Here is a 21598-nt window from a genome sequence, read left to right as displayed (position 1 = left end):
CTGAAATGAAATGTACTTTAAATCTGCACTAAAATTGCCAGAGCAGTTGTCTTCAAGTAAATGTGATTTGGGACAGGAAAGCACAGGCATGCCTTGCCTTGCCGGTGGGTTTGCCTCTACGGCAGAGAGGAGGGATGTCAGGAATAATACCATCAGTCCTCCCGACATGCTGCATGCACACGTCTGTTCAAAGCCCAGGACTGTTTTTTTGTATTAATCAAGAGCAAGATGATTAAAATCTATAGCTTTACAAAGAAGGGGAATTAACCAAATGAAAACATTCATTTCAATACAAAACTTTATGATACTGTAACTTTGGAAACAAAGCCCTTTCTGAGCAATCCCATCTGCTCCACTTGGCTTGTGCTCTTTGAAATAAACATCTGTTTACATGCTGAAGACACGGGTACATTTGTCTCTGTTGGTTTTATCATAGAAAAGCATTAAAATGATTTTAAGCACAAAGTTAAACATCAGATGCTAAAATCGGGACTGTGGTTTAGAACATTTGTTTATGACTTTGCTCTTCGAAAGGAAGTTTTTTTAATTCCCGATCCAACTCCGTTGCGAAAGGACCTTTTACTGAAAGGCATCTCCAGGTAAGGCTTTAAAAAAGCCAGTTCTTCATTCCTGCCCACCTTGGCTAAGCAGTTATTCAGCAGGACGAGGCAGTAATCAGATTTTCCATACAGCTGGCAATTCAAATAAAAAGGATTGCTGCTCTGAAGATTAAAAAAAAAAAAAAAAAAAAAAGAGAGAGATAAGAAAGGCAAAATTGTGGATTTGTGTATTTGCCAGGACTTGTTCAGTATAAGAAGCAAAGTAGAAACACAAAACCAATTTATGCTTAGAATCTTAGAATGACAAGGATGAACCATTACTTGCTAAGGTTTCATCATGTTAAAAATCAGGTTTTTTCATAGTTTTCTAGAAAAATGAATGATGGTATTTCTGGTATAAAATACTGATACTGTTACAATTATGTTTACAATACAAAATGAATTGTTTTCCATGATGCTGACCAGTTGTGACATGAAACAGGTTCCCTAGAGTAGCAGGCATGTTTATTGCTGCAAAATGAGATTTTTTTTCAGTTAACAACGAAAGAGCATCTTGTAATCACTCTTGTGAAGTCATGTAGTTTAAATGACAGATAAGAGAAAATAAAATTACCTGTAAAGCTGAAATTGAGGGAGGCAGCTTCCTAGTGGTTATGACTGGTTATGGTAGTAGTTATGGCTCAATTTAATAATGACAAAATAATAATGGGAATTTTTTTAAAAGTCTGGATTAAAATCCATATAGGTTTATGCACACTTTCCTTTTGCACTGTACACTCTAAACATGTAAATTCCATAACCATTTTACAAATTTAAATTAACACTGAACTTAAAACAAAACATTCCCTGGCATGTCTACAGTTGTTCTGTGCGTCTTTCATCATACCATGATTTACCAGCTTGTCGATTATCTAGCTCAAAGAAATATTTTGCCCTCATTTCTGCAGCTGTCTGTATCGCATTCTTGCTTGGGAAATGGTTGAATGTGAAGCCACGGGGTTAATACCTGCCGTCACTGGAACTGATGGTAAAATTGCTGTTAGCTTCACTAGGATTAGTTTTAATTCAGTATGCTATTACTTTTATTAATACTGCTTGGTTCTTAACATTTTTTTTGTTCTGTGCATGTAAAAGGTAGATTAATGATTCCTTCTGCAAGCAGGAGCATGCACTGAGTCTCAAGCGACCCAGCAGGCACGCAGCTCCCCGGCCACACAACCTTCTTTTGCCACTGATAGGGATTTTTTCCCCAGACTGAAGTTTGTCCCTAAAAAGAAATACTTTCTGCAAGAAACACAGGCACAGAGAAATTCCCCTTTGAATTTTTAGCTGTTATCTCACAACCTATACATGGACTTATACAATTGAATAAATGACTGTTACTTTAACATGCAAGTTATTAATTTATATGAAATAATTAAACTTGCTTTACCTATTATATCATTGTCATAAAGAGATCCATTAAGAAATGTGACTAGTCAGATCGAGCTGTGTCTAAACTATCTGTGATCGAGAATGAAAGATGATTCAGCATTTACAGAAGTAAAACACACAAAGGAACCAGCCGGATAGATTAAGGCTAACGGGAACTTCACATCAATAAAATTAACAGCTGCACAACTAGCCACCATTTCTGCTAGCAACTGATCACCTTAATGAAAAGATAATGATGCAAAGCACACTGGGGGAAACACAGAAATCTCAGCCATGGCTCCTAGAACTGATCTTACAGCAATAAAGAAATAGGGAGCCTAAAGAAGACTTTATCCAAAGCAGGGAAATCGAACATCATTAGAAATAAAATATCTCGTTCCACATTGGCAAAGTCTTAAATGGTGTCTGCATAGTTTGAACAGCAACCTGTCACGGTAACCCGGTTGAGATCAGAAATTGAAAAGATATTAGAATTATTTAATTAACTTGTTCGCTTCGGTTTTATAGGCTGCTCTATTTTCTTTCACAGTTCAATCAAATTTGTATTACTGATTCTATGCAATAATTTTCCATAACTTCATGTAAGATTTTCTCCTTTACCTACATACTAACAGTGACAAATAGTCACTGGTTTATAAACTAGGGAGCAACAAGTGAAATTAAGACATACCTCTTCTTGTACCTACTTGATATAGACAAGGAATTTAGATGAAATGGAGAGAGGATTGATGTTGTTCTCTTTTCCATACAATATGTCAACTCCCCACACTACATCAAATATGCAATAGATTTCTCACATGATTATTTTAGAGGCTTGCATATTTTATTAGTAACTAAAGCAAAAATTGAGCTATACTCCAGGAAAATCAGGTAATAATATTTAACCAATAGCTTTAATACAAGAAACTCCTTTCATTTTATAAAAAGGAACAACAGAGGAAAAAAGCAAAGATAAATGAAGTAAAAGAGCTGTTTAAAAGAGATGAAGTATCTCATCTTCAAGTGACTTACCATGGAAGGGACAACTGGGTAACCCGAGCACATGAATATCATTGAGATCCAAAGAATGAAAACAAAGTTTAACCTGCATAGACTTCAAAGAAAAACTGAGATCAGTTAAAATTCAAAACAAAATCAAGCAAAACTACATGCATACGCATAAAGACACAAACAATCCATTTTCTCCATGTACAAAGTAATCCGCTATGTCTTTACCTGATCATTTTTTACCCAGGAGTGTATGTGTATGTACATGCAGTTATACTACCAAATTCCTCACATATGCTTTCATTTCTTCCTTAGATGACCATTTTATACCAGAGTTCAGGAGTGAAAATGTCATCAAAGCTGATTTTATTATGACTAATTGGTCCTTGTTTGGCCTTTTCTTCTTGTTAAATGGGAAAATGGCAAGAACACACATTCAGCTGCCGTTATGAAACTACCGATTGATTTCATTTAAAGTGTTCCATTAAAATGTCTCTCAGGGGGCTTTACTGTTAAGTCTGTATCATCGTAGCAAATACGGTCAAAAGGTCTAAAGATTTCATAAATACTTTTCAAGAATTTTTTACCACTTCCAGCGTATCATATTTAAACCTCGTAAAGCCTGTCTTACAAGAGAAAAACTGTAAAAGTTCACTTTAAGTAGAAAGTTCCTCAAATAACCTTATTAGACCCAGAGCAGCTACAGTACGTTGAACTATCCATAACAATATATATAGCTTTTTCTTTTTCTTCCACCCTTTTTATAAACATTCTTACATTTTTAACGTATCCAAATTTTAAGTGTTTTTCTTAGAACTTACATTGTTTGGACATCAATTTCTTCCCTGGTATGTGGATGTATCTCAGCCTATGTTAAGTCTATTTAATCAAATCTGCTGTGGGATTAATAAATTCTCTTAATCTCCATTAACATAGCTAATGTTTAATGTCTAAGAGCATCATTTGTTATTGCAACAGATTTAACTGCTCAACGTTTAATTTAATTGCACAGCATTTTAGGGGATATGGTGGTTTATTTATACAGAATACTGCAAAAGCAGTAAATCCCATAAATTCTGCGAGTGTTTGACTGCATAGGCAAGGGAATGCTGAAAAACATTACATACTTTTTTTTTTCTTAGAACAAAAAGGTTAAGGTTCTTTTCTGACAGTCACCCAGTGTTAGACATGCACACCAGCGACCGGCAGCCTCAAACGTTGTGTTGCCTTCAGTGTTTACACTGAAAAATCAACGTACAAGGGCTCCAGAAGGGAAATCTGTGTGAGTCTTTGGGGATACATGAGCTGTTATAAATTAGGACAACTTTAACCGGAACATTCAGTCTCCTGAGGTAGATACATTTAATTCCAGGAGGTAGAAAGCAGAGAGGCCTTCAGGTAAGGCTGGAAAAAATACAGTGGCATGCAAGAGCCTTTAACCCTTTTCATAGAAAAATTCATAATTTGATCTCAGATTGTGGTTGAATATATTTGCACTGTCGTTGTACATGGTGGTGCTGATCATGTCAGTGGTTGATATAATCCAATGACTCTTAAATTACTTTTTAAAAAGCACGTGTTTGTAGTTGCTGGTAAAGTACTTCAGGATTCTTCAGGACCAACAAGACTCTAGAAATATAAGACGAAATTAGCCTCGTTTAAACACCACAGTAAGCAATCCATTTATAAAAACCGTCAAGAGAACATTTGACTATTTGCATATTCAGTATGTGTCCTCTTATTCAGAGAGAAAATCCTTTCGTTTGAATTGAACATCCCGTTCTACTCGTACGGGACCTCCAACTCCAACTGATAAGCGGATTAGCCCATGTTTCTGCTGCAATGAAAAGCTCTTCGAGTTGGATTATGCTTGAGCATAGTTTAACGTCAGCTTTCATTGTATCTGCGTTTAGTTTAACTCCATTTTAATACAAAATTAACCTTCACACACCGTTATTTGTGGAAGACTAGGGACAAGAATAGGCTTGTGATTCAAGTTCAGGATTTCTAGGTGCAATGTTGGAGCCTGTGCACTAGATTCTCCGGGTAACCTTTGGTGCATTATTGACTTAGATTATTTTATTTAAATCATGAGTTGTTTCGAGTCCCTGGTGACCTCCCATTGTGCCTGGTCAGTACCTCCTATGCTTACCTTAATCACATCCCTCTAAAAGAGTGGTTTTAGCCACATTTCTAGTTCACAAGATTTGGACACGAGAGGTGCCCAGACACTCTCTGTAGGTACCTTCAGCATGAGCAGGTAGTGAGAGGACAACCGAGCAAGGCCACCAAGCAGCAACCAGGGGACTCCAAGGAGATGGCCATGTGGGCCCAGACAGGATGAAGTTTTGTGGAACCTGGAGCAAAGCAGCAGGTTACAGAAAATCCAAACAACACGGGAAGACAGCTCTTGTGTGACTTTCTAAGGAAGGACAAAAAGATGATCAAATATGCTCATTAAGGGTGTTTCACGCAGCAGGTAGGAAAGGGAAAGAGGCTGTTATGGCAGTAAATCTCCCAAGCACTTTGCAAAACCAATCACATCTGGTCTGAATGCTCTGAAGGAAGTAATGGTTAACCTGAGGGTGTGTCTGTATTTCATTCATGCTTGTATTAGACATGCTCACGGTAAGATCTTTCTTAGCAAAACTCTTGAGCCTGCTTTCTGTTTTTAATTCTGCCTAAAAGTCTTCTATGACAGACCGTGGTCCTTAGGACCTGAATCTAAGAGGAGATAGACATATAGCGTTTGGGTTTTTCCCCCACAAAATCCAAGAGCAGATTTCACCTTTCCAAAGGCTTTGACCAGCTGAGCAACCACAAATTGCTTTCACAGGAGGAAGACATGGATGAGTTTCCAACCCAGAACAGGGCTCAGGGGATTTGTCCACCTCTGAGACACACAGAAGTGGTATTACCTGAACAGAGAAAAGATTCGAGCTCTCACATTTGCTTCTCACTTCTTTGAGTTTATTTTTTTGTAGCTGTTCAGGATGCAGTTTAACCCACCACAACTGTGATTTGCATGCATAAAGTGTATATGGAGATTTAGATACAGTCAAGATATTCCCACTTCAGGTCTGGATGAATCAGGTTTAACAGAACAAGTGGCAATTGACATTTCTGTCTTCTACTCTGTCTGCAGAGCACCCAGTCTGAGGCTTTGCTCCCAGGTAAGGTTCGCTGCCAGGTATCATAGGTCATATAATCATTAAGAACCATAATAAAAATTCCCATCATCCATAAAATTTGCATTTTATGAGAATAAATTAGCAGAAATATCTTCCGCTTCCCTGCAAAGCCAACAATATCACCTCTTCCCTCCTGCTTGCTTTGCTGAAGGAACAGCCTATTGCACCTCACTGCTGCTCTCTCGTTTGGTTTCCCCATGAAAAACGTATGAAACACAACACAAAGCTCACTTATAAACCTATTGAGCCTTGCAACTTAATGAGGTTAATAGGCCTTAGAACCTGATATTTCCCTCCCCCCATCACAGCAGTAAATCTAAAGTGTTCAAATTGACATTGTGCGCCTTTGCTGAAGGATGAAAACAATAAAAATGAAAGAATGCACCAAAACCTTCCTGCATGGTCCATTGGTGTAACCCCAGACATTGTAAAACCATAGCAGGTTAGTGGTCTGGATGAAGGCAAGGTGCTAAATCTTGTTGTTCCCCTCTAGGATATCACAATGAGGCCTCCGCATAGCTTTTTTTTTTGAGGAAGCTGCCTGGATATTTTGCTCTGAGCTCAAATTTTTTCTTTCTCTCAAGAACACCAAGAAACCAAAGAGCCAGGGTGGTTTGCTTTGAGATCATAGCAAGGTGCAAAATGGAAATTAATCATACTCACAGCCTATAAATCTGTTTCTGACTCAGTGATAATAGAAAAGCCCAGCAAGACACAAAGACAGAAATAAAACAGAAATCAGAAAGGAGGTTTATTCCTCCGGTCATTACTGGTGTGTTCTCACCACCAGCAAGGGGATGCAACCAAAACCTTCACTTGCACCATTGAGATCTCATCTACAGAGGCACAAAAGAGCTAAAACGTTGCTGTAGATGCACACTTGACTATTTCTGTGCATTTCCCTGCCCTGATTGCTTCTAAACCCCTTAAACTTGGTTATGATCCAGAAACAGCATGTCCCTGGCTGACAGGGGTAAGGGGCTGAAAGGCCAAACAGTGCAGCTGGGGGGACACACAGGTCTTGCCTCCCCTCCTGCCCTCGGATATTTGACTGGGCAGTGACTGACCATCTCACAGAATGACAGAATGATCTCTGTTGGAAAAGCCCTTGCAGCTCCTCCAGCCCCACCATGACCCTCCCCCTGACCGTTCCCAACTCCCCCAGATCCCTCAGCGCTGGCTCAGCCCGACTCTTCAACCCCTCCAGGGATCCCGGGGACTCCCCCCTGCCCTGGGCAGCCCATTCCAACGCCCAACAGCCCCTTCTGCACAGAAATCCTTCCTCAGAGCCAGCCTGACCCTGCCCTGGGCAGCTTGAGGCCATTCCCTCGGGGCCTGGCGCTGGCTCCTTGGCTCCAGAGACTCATCCCCCCTCTCTGCCCCCTCCTGGCAGGGAGTTGCAGAGGGCCAGGAGGTCTCCCCTCAGCCTCCTCTTCTCCAGACTGAACCCCCCCAGTTCCCCCAGCCGCTCCCCAGCAGACCTGTGCTCCAGACCCTGCCCCAGCTCCGTTGCCCTTCTCTGGACACGCTCGAGTCATTCAACAGCCTTTTTGGGGTGAGGGGCCCAACACTGAACCCACTCACCGAGGGGCGGCCTCACCAGTGCCGAGCCCAGGGCTCAGATCCCTTCCCTGTCCCTGCTGGCCACGCCAGTGCTGACACAAGCCAGGATGCCGTTGCCCTCCTTGGCCCCCTGGGCACACTCTGGCTCATTCTCAACCCCCCCAGTCCCTCTCTGACCGGCAGCTCTCCAGCCACTCCTCCCCAGGCCTGTAGCCCTGCTGGGGGTTGTTGTGGCCCAAGTCCAGAACTCAGCATTTGACCTTAGTGAAACTCCTCCCGTTGGCCTCAGCCCATCGCTCCAGCCCATCCTGTCCAACCTCTCCATGAGCCGGTGGCACTTGTGCCTGCGGGCTGGGGCCTGTCCTCCCTGTTATTTACTTTGGTCCTGTGCCGCCAAGGTGTTTGCACAGAAGTGCTCTCTGTGGAGGATGCCACACTCTCGTCAAAGGTCAGGTGCATATTTTCTGAGTCAATCGAGGCCCTCGTTGTCTGCTGTGGATAAACAGCTCTGCATTCCTGTTTCAACTTGGGAAGTTTTCTGGAAGGAAAGGCACGTTTATTGAATTTCATTGTGCTTGCTAATGCTGCTGCCCGCAGAGCGATGTCCTGTGAGTGATACACTGCCTGAGCTCCTACGCTGAGCCGTGGCACGGCAGCCCTGTCTTAGAAGACACACAGCTCCTTTTTAAAACGTAATTTTCAATGCGATTCCACCCAGATATTTTTCTCCTCTAAGACTGCCTTAGCAATGTTTAAGGCTCCAGCAATGCACCTTCTGACGCACAGGTTTGATCTATGAGGAGAAAAAGCAAATCAAAAGGGCATTAAAGCAAGAAGCAGCACTGCCACTCCTGCCTCCCACACCTTAACGGTGTTTTGGTCAGCCTGCCTTGCCTGGACATATACCCAGCAGCCAGGAGGTGAGCAGAAAGCCGGCGGCGTTGGACTACATAAGGAACAACGTGCAAGATGTGTGGACATACAGATTACATGAACCTCGGGGTCTGGGTTGACACCCAATTTCGAAGCTCCTCTGCATCATCGGAGCTGTGCACGTCGTTGCCACACAAAGGCGATGAAGCTGCAGCCTGATCCTCCCATGCCAGAAGTAAAAATTAGCTTTAAAGTCACATTTTCGATCCTACCTCAGTCAGGAATTGTGGGCTGTGTCATAGTCACCATCCTCAGGATTTTGAAGTCTAAATCATCATCTCTAATTATATATATTCTTTTTTCCTGGTTACAGTCAACATACGCAGAGATGATGTGGGCAGAGATAGCGTGAGTTTCCTTACCCCGCTCCTGGCACGGGGCAGAGCTGCTGATGGTGTCGAATTGTGCAGTGATGTAAAACCTGAGCCTGCAACACCAAACGTCATCGTCTCCTGTAGATGCGTGGCACCTTGCAGGCCCTCTGCCAAGTGCACCGACATCCGCGTGACTTCTGCTGATGCTGCCACGTTCATGCTGTGTTCTATGGGAAACGACAAGAATAATGCTTTTGGCAAAAAACACATTAAACACGGCAGAAAATATTTCTGATTTATAGATGCTCTTGCATTTTTGTCAGTTTCCTTAGCATGCCTTCAGAAAAAAAAAAAAAAACAACAAACAATCTGCATGAAGTACAACAACATGAAAAACAAGCTCTCGTTATTCTCTGTGCACCACCACCAAATGTTAAAGTCATTTGATAATTTATCTGGAGGGGAAAAAAAAAAAAAAAAAAAAAAAAAGCAGAGCGGACAAAACTTGCTCAACCCATTAAGGGGAGATTGAGCAACTGAAAAGTGGTGGCAATTAACATTTTTGCTATGCTTATTTGTGCATGCCAACATAATTTATGCATTCAGAAATTTCTCAGATAGATCTTACAGGAAGTTGCTGCCTAAGAAAAGATGTCAGTGCTGAGCTAAAAAGACACCTGTCAAAGCTGAAACCCAATTTCTGTTCAGATGCAACAAAGATCTCGATGATCTGAGAAAGACTGAATAGTTGTTGAAGTAGAAGTAAGAAAGAGAAAAAAACCTAGATAGACAAGAAAAGGCAAAGTTTTCTGAGAAGAAAAGGATGTAGGAAAGTCTGATGTGACTTAAGCAGAAAAGATCAAACTTTAAAGGGATCAAACTTTAAAGGAGTTAAGGAAAGCTAACATAAATAGTATAAGTAGTAGGAAATAGGGAGAAAGACTTAGGTGGCTTTGAAGGGCGTAAATTTTTATATGTGTTATTGCACTGTATCTCAGGGTCCTCCAGTGGGTAAAGCTAAGAAAGTTGGAAAATGTATTTGATATTTCTTATTATGCGAGGATGCTAACAGAATATTCTGGCTCATGCAAGTTTGCATACTTTTGTCTGTGGAATCTCAGTACAAAACCTTTTTTTCTGCTCTCCAAGTCCTTGAGATGTCATACCAACAAGCACTATGTCATTTGGGAATGAAAAAAAAGCGAGCGACGTAGGGCAGAAGTCATGGTAGCACAGCCAGTGAAACAATTATGGTCGTGAGGCAAAAAGTGGGACAGAAATGTGCGGACGTGTAGTGACTGCAAGGTCAGCGAGGGACACGGAGGATGCCAAATGTTCATCAGGACACTCACCAACTACAGATTGGACAGAAAGGGGTGAATTGCCTCACACCTGAGCAGGTTTTTATGCAATCTGGAGTGACCCTCAGGATGGAAAACAGGTCAGCTGGATGCAAAACATCTGTCAGCGGTCTCATTTCCTCTACAAACAGTCCTGGTCTGATCAGCTGGGAGAGAAGCAAAGTTGCTGCTTGTCTGGCACAGAATTCGGATAAAATAGCCGAATCGCAACCCAGGGATGGCTCCCTTCCTTCTGAGCAGGCAACTTCTGTGAGGGAGAAATCTCAGCTGTTCCACAGATCAGCTCTTGGAATTTTTAGAGGGGGGTGAGATGCCAGTTTGAATTTGTGACACGAGACCTAAAGTACCTTTAGGAAATGAGTGGCTACATCTGGAACAGCAGTCATCATTTGTAGGAGGTGAGAGGACACACCTTTTTCCCCCAAAATGCAGAGCATTTTCCATCTGTTATTCATGCTCTTTTAACTCACTGCTGTTTTCCTTCTACTTGTCTGCGTCACTTAAGCAAACAAGGATCTTGTAGCCTCTTTAAAGGAGCTGTCCTTTTCTGCAGAAGCCTTCTGGTAGGAAGGGTCTTCTCCGTAACGACCTACTAAACAGAAAACAAATAGACACTGAACCCCAGAGCTTCTCATTGTGAATATACCCGTGCTTTCAAATTTACTAGTAGGAAGATAAGATCAAAGCACGTGTCTGCCTTGCTCTGCAGGCAGTTGAGACACAGAGGTGGTACCTAGGCAAGGAGCTTCACTGCCTTGCAAAATGTCAGCCCTGAACCATTACCTGGCGACGCCTGTTGCTTATAAAGGTCCTCAAGTAGGAGAGGGGTAATGCTGCTGTCACACAATTCGGTGCCCAAGCTGACATGCCTTTTGTTTAATATAAGCTACCGAGGAGCCTGATTTCCCCCTTGTGTTCCCTCCCTCTTAGAAAAGGCTTTGTCCAAAAATATCACATGCCAAAAGACAGAAGTTTCAGTTTTCCCACTGAAAACCTGTTGCAGCTGACTGGATTTTTCTTGCTCTGTGCAAGCATTTCTTCATGCCTAATTACGTTTTAGCACGTGATGTAACTCCCCAGGAAGTTCTACCCGCCTCCCTTACTCTTCTATTACTTGCATTACTAGCTAATCTGTAAAGCTCATTTCTCTCCCTGTCTCCACCTTGTGAATTTGCCTTTTAGCATCAGGTCTTCAGGGTTTTTTTTCCAATTTGTAGCCCCTCCTCATAGCTGCTAACTTTGGAGCTAATCAACTGCTACTTCTTAATCAAGAGTACAGATTAGTATGAATAAACACAAAATCCAATATTAGAAAAGCTAATAGAGCCTCACTCTCCAGGGAATAGGAAAGGCCACAAATGCTGAGGATCAGGATTGCTCTCTGTGGACAGGACAGCGAATATTGTCTAGCTGCTTACTACAGAGTTTCATTGCTCCAGTCTCCCTGGAAAAGTGTTGAAGGCAAAGTACATGAAAAGCACCAGTTTTCCATTCAGCGTGACACTATATTGACTGCCAGAAGCAAACATGTAGTCCACAAAAAACCCTGTGACTCTTTTTTCTTTCCAAAAAGCCTGCCTGCTGACAGCTAGCTCTTTCTTTTGAGCAGTAAAGGTTCATGCTTTTAAACCCAATTCCCATCACACAAGTACACTGAAAAAATTACATGATGTACTTCAATATTGCACTTCTCAATAAAGGCCAAGCGAGTCCCAGCTGTGAGGAGTGAAGGCAGACAGGGTATAACTTTCAAAGGGGCTGAGGACCTGTTTTTAAAAGCAAAAAGCAGTGGGAGCTGAAGGACTGGACTGTGCAGCTGCAAGGATCAGCCCTGCATGAACACCCCACGGAAGCACCACGTGCATCACTCACCCGGACCACAGCACTGAATACCCATGGTGGGACCCAACCCATCTCAGCAGGGTTTATGGGTGTAGGGGCCATGTCCCAGGGACAAGGTGATGCTTCTCCTGGTGCTGCGGTGAGCACCGTCTCCACTAGCCCAGGGACCTCTGCACAGGACTCCAGCGTCAGGTGTGGGTCTGTCCTTTGTCATTACTCCAAGAGATCTGAAGGATGCGCCAGTCTAGAGACAACAAATTACGAATGAGCAACTGAAAAAACGATGCTCAAGCAGTTCCCAACCTCTTTTCTGCATCAGGAACGATAGGACCACATTACATATAAGAGATGCCTTGAAACTCAAATAACCCTACTGTTCTCTGCCTTGCCAAATTTCATAATATCAGCATCATCTAAGCCAATAGGACAGGAGCTAAAAATACCCTGATTCAACTCATTGCAGGCTTCTGATATAAGGGCAGTCTCTTAACATGTGCTCTTTGAAAGTGTTGAAGCTTGAGGCCTTAGGGCACGTCTATAGCACAGACTTACCAAGCTAAGCTTGGACACAGATAACTGCGCGTCGAAGGCGTGACCGAGAGGTGCAACCCGAAGATTTCCCATTTCCCTGGAATGATTCGCAGTTCAGCCCTACTGTGGTTTCTTGGTGTGCATCTCAGAGTCAATGTGTGAGCTTTCAGTGCCAAATTACACACACCACGTTCTTAAGCCACATCAAATGGCTTTACGATCCCTGTAGTTCACAAGCTGTAAACAGCCTATTTCTGCTCCAAATGTCAGAGACAGGGTATCAGAGCCTGATGATAACTTTGAATTTCCCAGGGCTGTTTTCTGACCTACAACCTCTCCCAAATCCCCGCTGACACATTTGGGGTGGCGTAGCATAAACGGGGCCAGGGAGAGGGTTTTGAAGAAGAGCACATTGCGTTCATGCAGACTTCATGTTCTCTGCTGTCCTTCTGAGGTCAGTCCCATTTTCCACAAGACTAAATGCGGTACAAGAATAAAATATATTTACTACGTTGGTTTTTTTGCCCCTGCATAGAGGATCTTTTGGTTCTCCCCTTCTTAATTTTAACCATGCAGGGGTTTTGTCTCTTATATAACTAATATTTCTCTTTAGAAAGGGGTAGTTCCCACTTCACCTGCCCATCTCGGGACCCTGAGCAGCGTGTTCACAGAACCTAACATCCATCCAATCCTACCGGGCAGGTTGTGCCCGGGCTATCTTTCCAACCTGAGAAGTCAAATACTCTTTATTCTGGGCAATACCGGACTCATGAATGGCCTTAAATTCAAGAGGAAACATCTAAAACTCATCCATATTTGCTTTTTTAACCTCCCCAAAGCATGGCAAGACACATTTGCTGATTGCAGGCTCTGAAGCTGGCCAGGCAAGCCCTGCACCCTGCTGTGGATGAAGATGTTACAGTTGCCTGGGAAACCGCTCCATGGGATCACTAAAATGTATTCTATATGTTTGCCTTCAGATACAAGATTATCACCTTGTCTATGAACAGTGTCAGGAGAAAATCCTGACACGGGATAAACTTAGATTGTAACCTGCAGAAATCAATTAACTCTTTTATGGTATCAGCTGAAATTCCACAGAGCTAAACCCAATATAAAATGCCGCATTGTCCCATATCAACCAAATCTTCCCTGAAGGACTACAGGTGGGTTACAGTTAGAGCAGCTCATTCTTCAGCAAAGGACTCAAGGTTTAAATCCACTGGTATATTATGAACAGATGAGAGAACTGGCTGAGGAGAGACAAAGGATCTATATTCAGAGGGATTATTCAAGGACTGAGACTATCTATTTAGATTCAGTACTTTCAGATTTGAATATATATATTTTTTTTAAGAAAGGATGCATTCAATACTTACAGAGGGAGCACTGGTAGCCATCAGGTAGCCACCAACCAGCCGCAGAGGGGTGGTGGGTACAGTCCCTGTTTGCACTATTTCATAGCAACGAGCAATTCAGGACTTGAGTTTACCCACGGAGTTAGAGCTCTGCCACACTGCTTTCCCGAGGTTTTCTCTGGTACCACAGTCATGACACATAAAACCCCACAGACTTCAGAGTGAAGAAATTTCAGTAAGAGCTGGCTAGTTTTGGGGAAAACAGGTTTAATGACAAGCAGGGAAGAGTAAGGAATTAAGGTCAATTGACATTTTATTACAACATAACAAGTCAACAAGCCAAAACAGGATTGTGCTGAGTCTAAATATGGTGGAGGTAGGAGATAGATCAGTTTTAGCAGAGAAAAAGCAATAAAGAGGAACAGGATATTACTTAAAACTTCCCATTTCAGGGAGTAGAATCCAGTATCATCTCACTGCTTGCTTACCTTCGATCAAAAAACAACACCGTGCTTTAATTTGTCCTGTGGGTGTAGTCAGCTCTTAAGTTAAAATCCAGGCTTAATATCTTCTACTCATCATTTAGGTCACGGGCTGGGAAGCGACATAGGAAACAGAGAGAAATTTCAAGCTTTGCAATAGATGCTAAAATGCCATCGTGTGCTCGAGGCTCCCAGGGCATCAACTGCAGAGAGTCCTTTTTTTTCCTGAAAGAGCCAAGTCTTGCAGCCAAAACAGAGAGGCTGAAATCCCTACAGGATTTAAAACCTGAGTTACCAGGCCTTTGCTAAGGTCTGTCTGCAATCTCTGAGGCTGCTCGACAGGCTGAAGACAGCAAAGACTCTGTTCTGCTCTTACCTCTGAATGCCTCAGCAGCTGAAAAAGCTGGGGGAGGAAAGTGGGGTGTGGAGTTGGGCGGCAGCTCTTGGGCAGGGGGCAAAAAGGAGTGAATGAGGATTTTAACAGAATCACTGGGATCAGGCAGCTCACGTGCGTGGGAAAAAGGAAGAAAAAAAGATGTTTAAACAGCAGATATTGCAATAGTACCAGTCTGGGAGCATCTTGTCTCCCAGGCTTTGGCTAGTGTACCAATCCTTCACTAAAAAATACCCACAGAATAAACCACCCTTTCACTCTTGTCTCTGTTACACAAATAACCCCACACAGGGGGCTATGTTCAGGATTCGAGCCGTGGTACTGTACATCATTAGAGTTACACCCACTGTTGTCATTCATCGCTGTGTGACTCGCTACAGTTTATTATGCTTATACTCATATAAACATAATTACATTGCACAAGGCTATAAACTCCGCATACTGGAGGATGTAAGTATCTTGCTCCTCATATTTATTAGATTGTGTTTATATGAGTTCTCACTAATTTATATTGGATCTTTCTTGTTAAATATAACAGCAAAATATAATTGAGTTTTCCATTCCTAATGCTGATTTTTTTTAATTGCGAAAATATACGTGCATCAATCGTTGTACATCAAAAAAAAAAAAAAAAAAAAAATCATCTGGAGCCTCAGATGACTACAGCAGTGTTGGAAGACAGACCTGTGGTTTTTGCTAGGCCACCACCAGGCCTGTGCAGAGATTGTTCCACCCAGCTAACAGAACGTGCACAGGCATATCCCTTCACATCCGCACAAACAAAATTAAACTTCCAGGAAATCGCATGCAATTGATTCCTAATATATATTTTAAGCGTAACTGCTTCTCCTTTCTTTCTAGTATTGCAGCTCCGTCTTGATTTGATTGAGGTTTTCACTAAGCAGCATTTCGGGAGAAAATGTTAGAAATAATTAAACACATTGCAGGTAAAGATGCCATTATTTTACACCCGATGATGCTGGGGAGAACACAGGATTTTACGCGCCCCGTTACCAACCAGCCTCTCTGTATGATTAAAAGAGAAAAGCAAATTCTATTTTGCACATTTTATTCTGGTTTGAGTGTTAATTTTTAGTCAGTTTAGTAAGTGGAGTGGCAGTCTGACAGAGCTGTCAGCTGGACCTTGCTGCCGGTGAACCAAAGGGATGACTTCCAGGGGTTGGGATGGCAATTCCAACATCCATGCTCCGACAGCTCCTTGGCCTCCCAGCAAGGGCTGCCAGTAAGGCTGTCAAATTTGCACTTAGTGAGACCACGTCTTGTGACGTGGATTTCTTCTGTAGGTGAGAAAACCTATTTCAGGCTGGGCATCAAAGAGCCACTATCGACAAGGGCTGCAGAGCTGTATTAGCCACCCGGAGGGAGGGAATCGATATCCAGCCACCGGTGCCTGCAGATCTCCCACCCACTCTAAAGACTCATTTTAAAGAAAAAAAATACAGCTTCAAGATATTATCATGGGGCAGGAATGCCAATGATGCCACCTAACCCAACCCTTACGTCCTGTGGTTAGTTTTTAGGCACTCCAAACAAAGCACCTAGCCCCACTGGCCACTGCCAAAGCAGCTGCAAGGGGAACCTGCACTACTTCTGGTCATACTGCAAAATGCTTGCACCAGGAGTACAGTCGTAGCTGAGCCCAGCAAGACACTTTTACCTCTTTTCTCCTGAAAGCAAAAGCTGAAACACCCTGCGAGAGCTCCATGCCACCGGCAGACAAGATCTCACCAAAAAGCTCTGTGAGAACAGTTTTTCCAGCGTAGAGGAGAAAATAACTGTTTCCCCAGGAGTAGCATTATCCCATGTCAGAGAGTAAAAAAAAAAAAAAAAAAAAAAAAAAAAAAATCTGTGAAGTGGGACAGAAATTCTTTAATTTCCCTATATTTTCTGATGAAGCTTAGAAAGTAAATGAACTGAATGTCAAGTAACCAGATAAAAGATTTTCACGTATTGTTGGACAAGCCATAGACTTTTTTTTTTTTTATACCCATATTTTCTTCTCATCCTGTCTGCAAATAAACTCCCCTACAGATTTGTTCGGGAGAGCAATGCAGTGAAACATCAAGTAATAATGAAGCAGCAATCTGTGTTAATGTGCAGGTGGCCGGGGTTAGCAGGTCAAAGGCGTCAGGAGTTTCTGGTAAGAATTCTGGATGCTGGTTAAAACCCCTAAAAAGTCACAACATTTCCTTTACATCACATCAGCTCCTCTCCTCTCCTGTTCTACTGCATGTAGAGCAGCAAGATGTCTGGACTGAAATGTCCTTGAAAAAGAAATGTAGATGCTACTGCCCTGGGGGATGCTGATGGAAAACACTGTGCATTCCTTTGTCTGCCTTTGTCCATGGAAAAATCCATCAGCAATTAAGACTTTAGAACTTTATACAATTATTTTATTCCGTGTCAAGTGGAAAATAGGAATTGATATTTATTGTGCACATCACAGTCCTGCGTTTAGCCACCCAAAGGATTTAAATTTGACAGCCAGAGAGACCGTATGTCAACAAAAATACGGGTTACGTATGTTACAGACACATTACGAAGCAGATTATTTTGTGAAATAGCAGAGAACTTTAAGATTTTTGGGAAATGCCTGAAAACATTATGCAATTGTAAATGAAGGGCCTAAATTATTAGAGATTATCATTTCAAACAGGTTTTCTATATTAGTGTCTTTTGTACTTGCTTCTAAGACCGTGGGACTTGCACTCTATCATTTATTTTTCAATAATATATATCTCTTAGCAGAGCCTACCTTTATTTTCATAATTAAGGTCACTGCAGTGTTTTGATTTTGTTTATAACCTTTGCATCTGTTTACTTGAAATTTCTTTGCGCCAGTACAATTACATTTTATACAACCCCGTCCTGCAGTGGCAGAGAACTGGAAAAACACTCTCGCAAAGACATCAGCTCAACAGTTTTATTAGTAAGATGTCCTTAGAGAACCAATTTAAACTTACTTCTAGAATAGGTTCCGCGAAGGACTCCATTTGTCTGCATCAAGAAGGTATTGACCGTTCCTACCCACCGCTACCGCATTGCCTCTGACCACAGAAATGGGGACGACACATTTCCTGCCTGAGATTTCAGCTAGAGAAGTACACATTAAAGTGATTACCTTGGAAAGAAGAGTTTTTCAGTCTTTCTCTAGTTTTCTTCTGGAACCGACGGTAGATAGCTTCTGGGACAGGAGTATGGGCTGGGAGCTCATGATTTCTGGGGTGACGTTTAGTTGGCTGCCGGTTCAGTGACGATGGAAAATTCTAGGATTTCAGTAGTGGTGGCAGTAATCTGGACTTTCACTGCCTATCAAATAATTGAAATCATTACAGTCAATTAGAAAAAGTCTTGACCTAGAAAAACGTCCTCAGATGAGCAGTAAAGGGTACTTTGTCCCAAACTCGGGTAAAACATGTGGCAGCGACGTCCTTTTAAATATTTGCCTCGGCTTGATTTACATTTCTTTGTGCAGTTTATCAACAGCCCGAGCATGGGACTGTGCTGAATACATTAATTCCAAGAAAAAAGAATGAAAGTCAAAATGGTGCAAAAGAAATGTCCATAAATATAGATTTCAAAATATATCAGTAATAATAACATCAATTATTTTAGGAAGCCCTGGAAAATGGAGGCATTTCACACAGCGACGGTATCAAATAGCCAAATAGCACAACACGCTACCTGCAATGACAGTCATAAAGCGTTCACAACTTTTAATTACTTTGCCAAATATCTGCTTTCACAACATGGTTGCAGTGAAGTCGGCTGTACAAAAGCCTGAGGATATTCAAAAGTCTGAGGCCGTTCGCAGACACGAAAATGAGACTTCAGACAGCTTTCCATGAGCCGAGAACTATTGCCAGCGCTTTGCTGTAGTAACAGGAATTTGTCTAGAAGTGTCAAAAGGTCTTTATTGCTGTCTGTAGATATGTCCCAAGTCAATTCACACGGCAAACGAGGAAGAAGTGGAGAAACAACAAGGCAGAGGCTGCAACGCAATATTTCAACCCTCCCAGCATTAAATTCTGAGAAGCAGAGAACGAGATCAGAAATGATGGATGAAACAAGTGGGTTTATGTCAGAGGCGTTACCAGGAAGAAGCTAATACCTGTTTTGTGTTGCAGTTAATGACCAAGAGAGCATTGGTGGGTGAGAGTGAGTCGAAGGCACAATTGTCCTAAAACCACTTGCGAGGGAAATCAAAGCGGGGCTGGGGCGATGCCTGTGGCCGCCGAGGGCTCATGGCAGCAGCCTGCAAAGGGCAGCAACCCAGCAGGGACGGGCTCCGTGGTCAGCTGGTGAAGTCTTGTCCTGGTGCCCTCGTTCTTCATTATCTCAAGGCAGCGTGCCTGGGAATCCCAATCAGCTCTGAGAACTGGGCTGCACCTCATGTTATAAGAAATCAGAAGTGTCCCTAGCTGTACCCGATTTTTTTTTTTTTTTTAGGCTAGTTTAAGCTGTTCCTATCAGCACACACTCCTGAGAAAGGAACCTGTCAAAAAACAGGTGTCCCCAGAGACAAAGCACTGCATGAACATTGATCATCATGATAATTATTTTGCGGTTTGAAGAGGAATGTTTTTAACATCAGGCAACTGCGGATAACGGTCCTTTTCCTGTCAGCTTTCACCCAAGGTCACAGCGAACCCAACGTAGCTCATGTCTGTGTGACGGGATCACCCTTCCTCGGAGACATTTCTCAGCAGCAATGAGTGAAATGCCATGGGACATCATGAATGAAGACAGAAAAGGAACTAAATCTCACCGAAGAGATAAATCTTCTTCATCCAGATGTCACACAACAAGAAGCCCAGTCAGTCAAAATCGTGTGGTTGTTTCTATATAATTGTGGTTTCTGCACCCAGCAAACTTCCTCTCCTGATGCTTGCAAGATGGACCCACCACCTCTCCTGCCCTCTCTTGAATATTGCTGCCCTGCTCTGGGGCACCTCACCTTTTTGTGCTGAAGAATCTGTGCTTTACAACTCTCCAGTAATTTTTTTCCCAAATGGAAAATATTTTCCCATAGCTCCCTATTTTTTTTAGGATAGCATTCAGGTCCAAACCCACTAGAAATGGGTGAGGGTGGAAAACTCAAATTCCTTATTTTCTTTATTTTTTTTATATTTTTTTTTATTTTTATTTTTTTTTATTATTATTATTTTTCTTGCTCTCCCACTGCAATCAGTCACTCTGCCAGGGCATCGCCTGCCTTTGTACCAGCTCCTCTCAAGGCAACACAGGTCTGGGGCTCTGGAGCAAACACCAAAATGCCTCGTGGACTGTTGAAGGGACCAGATGGTCTTGGAGTCTCGGAGTGAGCTCGGCTTAGTCCCACCAGCGCTGCTGAGGGTTTTCTCCAGCTGTGGCTATGCCCTGTGCTGATGCTGTGCAGGACCACAGATGCAAACCTTGTTCTAAATGTGTTTAGACTGAATAAACCACGTGCCTCCGGACATGGACTATTTTGCTGCCTCTTGGCCTGTGCCTCCAGCTCGTTACACCCGGGTGGTGCCTGCACAGACCCTGGGCCACCCCAGGACCACCAAAGCTACTTTAATACACACCATTTGTTTCAAGGTGGTGGAAAAGAGTGAGGATTTTAGGTGACATCAGCAACCTTTATGAAATGTAACAGTTAAAATGCCCTTTCCCTGCTCTACCAGAGCAGTTAGTCACCATTTTCAGACATGATGTAGAAAAGTGGTATTTTTGCAGCGCTGGGGCAGGCAGATCCGAGACGTCCGTGAGCAGTTAATGCATCCGAGGGGGTGTGTATGTGTGCACAAGTGCACTCTGAGCCAGGTTTTTCTCCCACTGAGGTTAATGTGAAAACCTCTTCTCGTTTCAGTGACGTAGGGTTGAAGCGTGCAGGTGGTATTTATCCAGTGTATAAATGAGAGATTGCACAAGCGTGTCTTCTGACTGCGTTCAAAATTGCAGTGGCAAACTACGTCAGGGCCATCAGCTTCCAGGGCTGTGACATTAAAAACAATGCGAATGATATCAAAAGTAAAAATGAAAATAGTTCGTGCGTACTAACCACCCGGGAGAGCAAAAACCGTATGAAAAACCTTAAATTTCTATGAGTTTAAAACACTGGTAGCAACGATGTATATATAACAATTCAGTCTGATTTCCAGAAGACATGCTTGTTCCTCCTAGCTGGATCTTGAGTAAGAAACACACTTTGGGGATGCAGCCTGAACCACGACAACTGCTCAGAGCTGCTTCATTACTTAAACCAGGCAATATTTGTTTATCTAGAGTGAAATTTTGCCTCCTCAAGCTGAGTCAAGTGCTGCTAGACAGGTTCCTGATCTCTTGGGTAAGTGGAGCAAGTGGTCCATGGGATACAGGTGAACGTGAATTGCAGCGCAGGCAGAGTATAAAACTGATCAAATGGAGTGCAAAATGAAGAAAACAGAACTAAAATAAATCTTAAGGCTACTATCTGGGCAAAACGTCTCTCAAGTGGAAAGCTTCAAAAGTGCTGGGCTGCAGCATATACCTCAGGATGGGGCTATTCAGGATGTGACAACTGCATGATGCTGCCATTAATATCAAAGCATGCACATGCAATAGCAACATGCAGGCGCAGGTATAAATCACTTTTGTGGGAAA

At 42.6% G+C, this 21598-nt stretch overlaps 1 protein-coding gene across 1 annotated transcript; it reads right to left on the bottom strand.

Moving 5' to 3' along the window:
* Positions 1–512: 512 nt before the first annotated feature.
* On the bottom strand, positions 513–3089 carry NPS (neuropeptide S; the record flags this gene model as incomplete). The annotated part of the gene is made up of 2 exons (XM_074908494.1): positions 513–722; positions 3006–3089. Coding segments are annotated over 2 exons (294 nt in total), but the record flags the coding sequence as incomplete, so codon positions are not given.
* Between the last annotated feature and the right edge of the window lie 18509 nt (positions 3090–21598).

The sequence above is a fragment of the Athene noctua genome, chromosome 5 (assembly GCF_965140245.1).
Source record: "Athene noctua chromosome 5, bAthNoc1.hap1.1, whole genome shotgun sequence".
Taxonomy (NCBI): Eukaryota; Metazoa; Chordata; class Aves; order Strigiformes; family Strigidae; genus Athene; species Athene noctua.
This window is presented reverse-complemented; position numbering and strand designations above follow the sequence as displayed.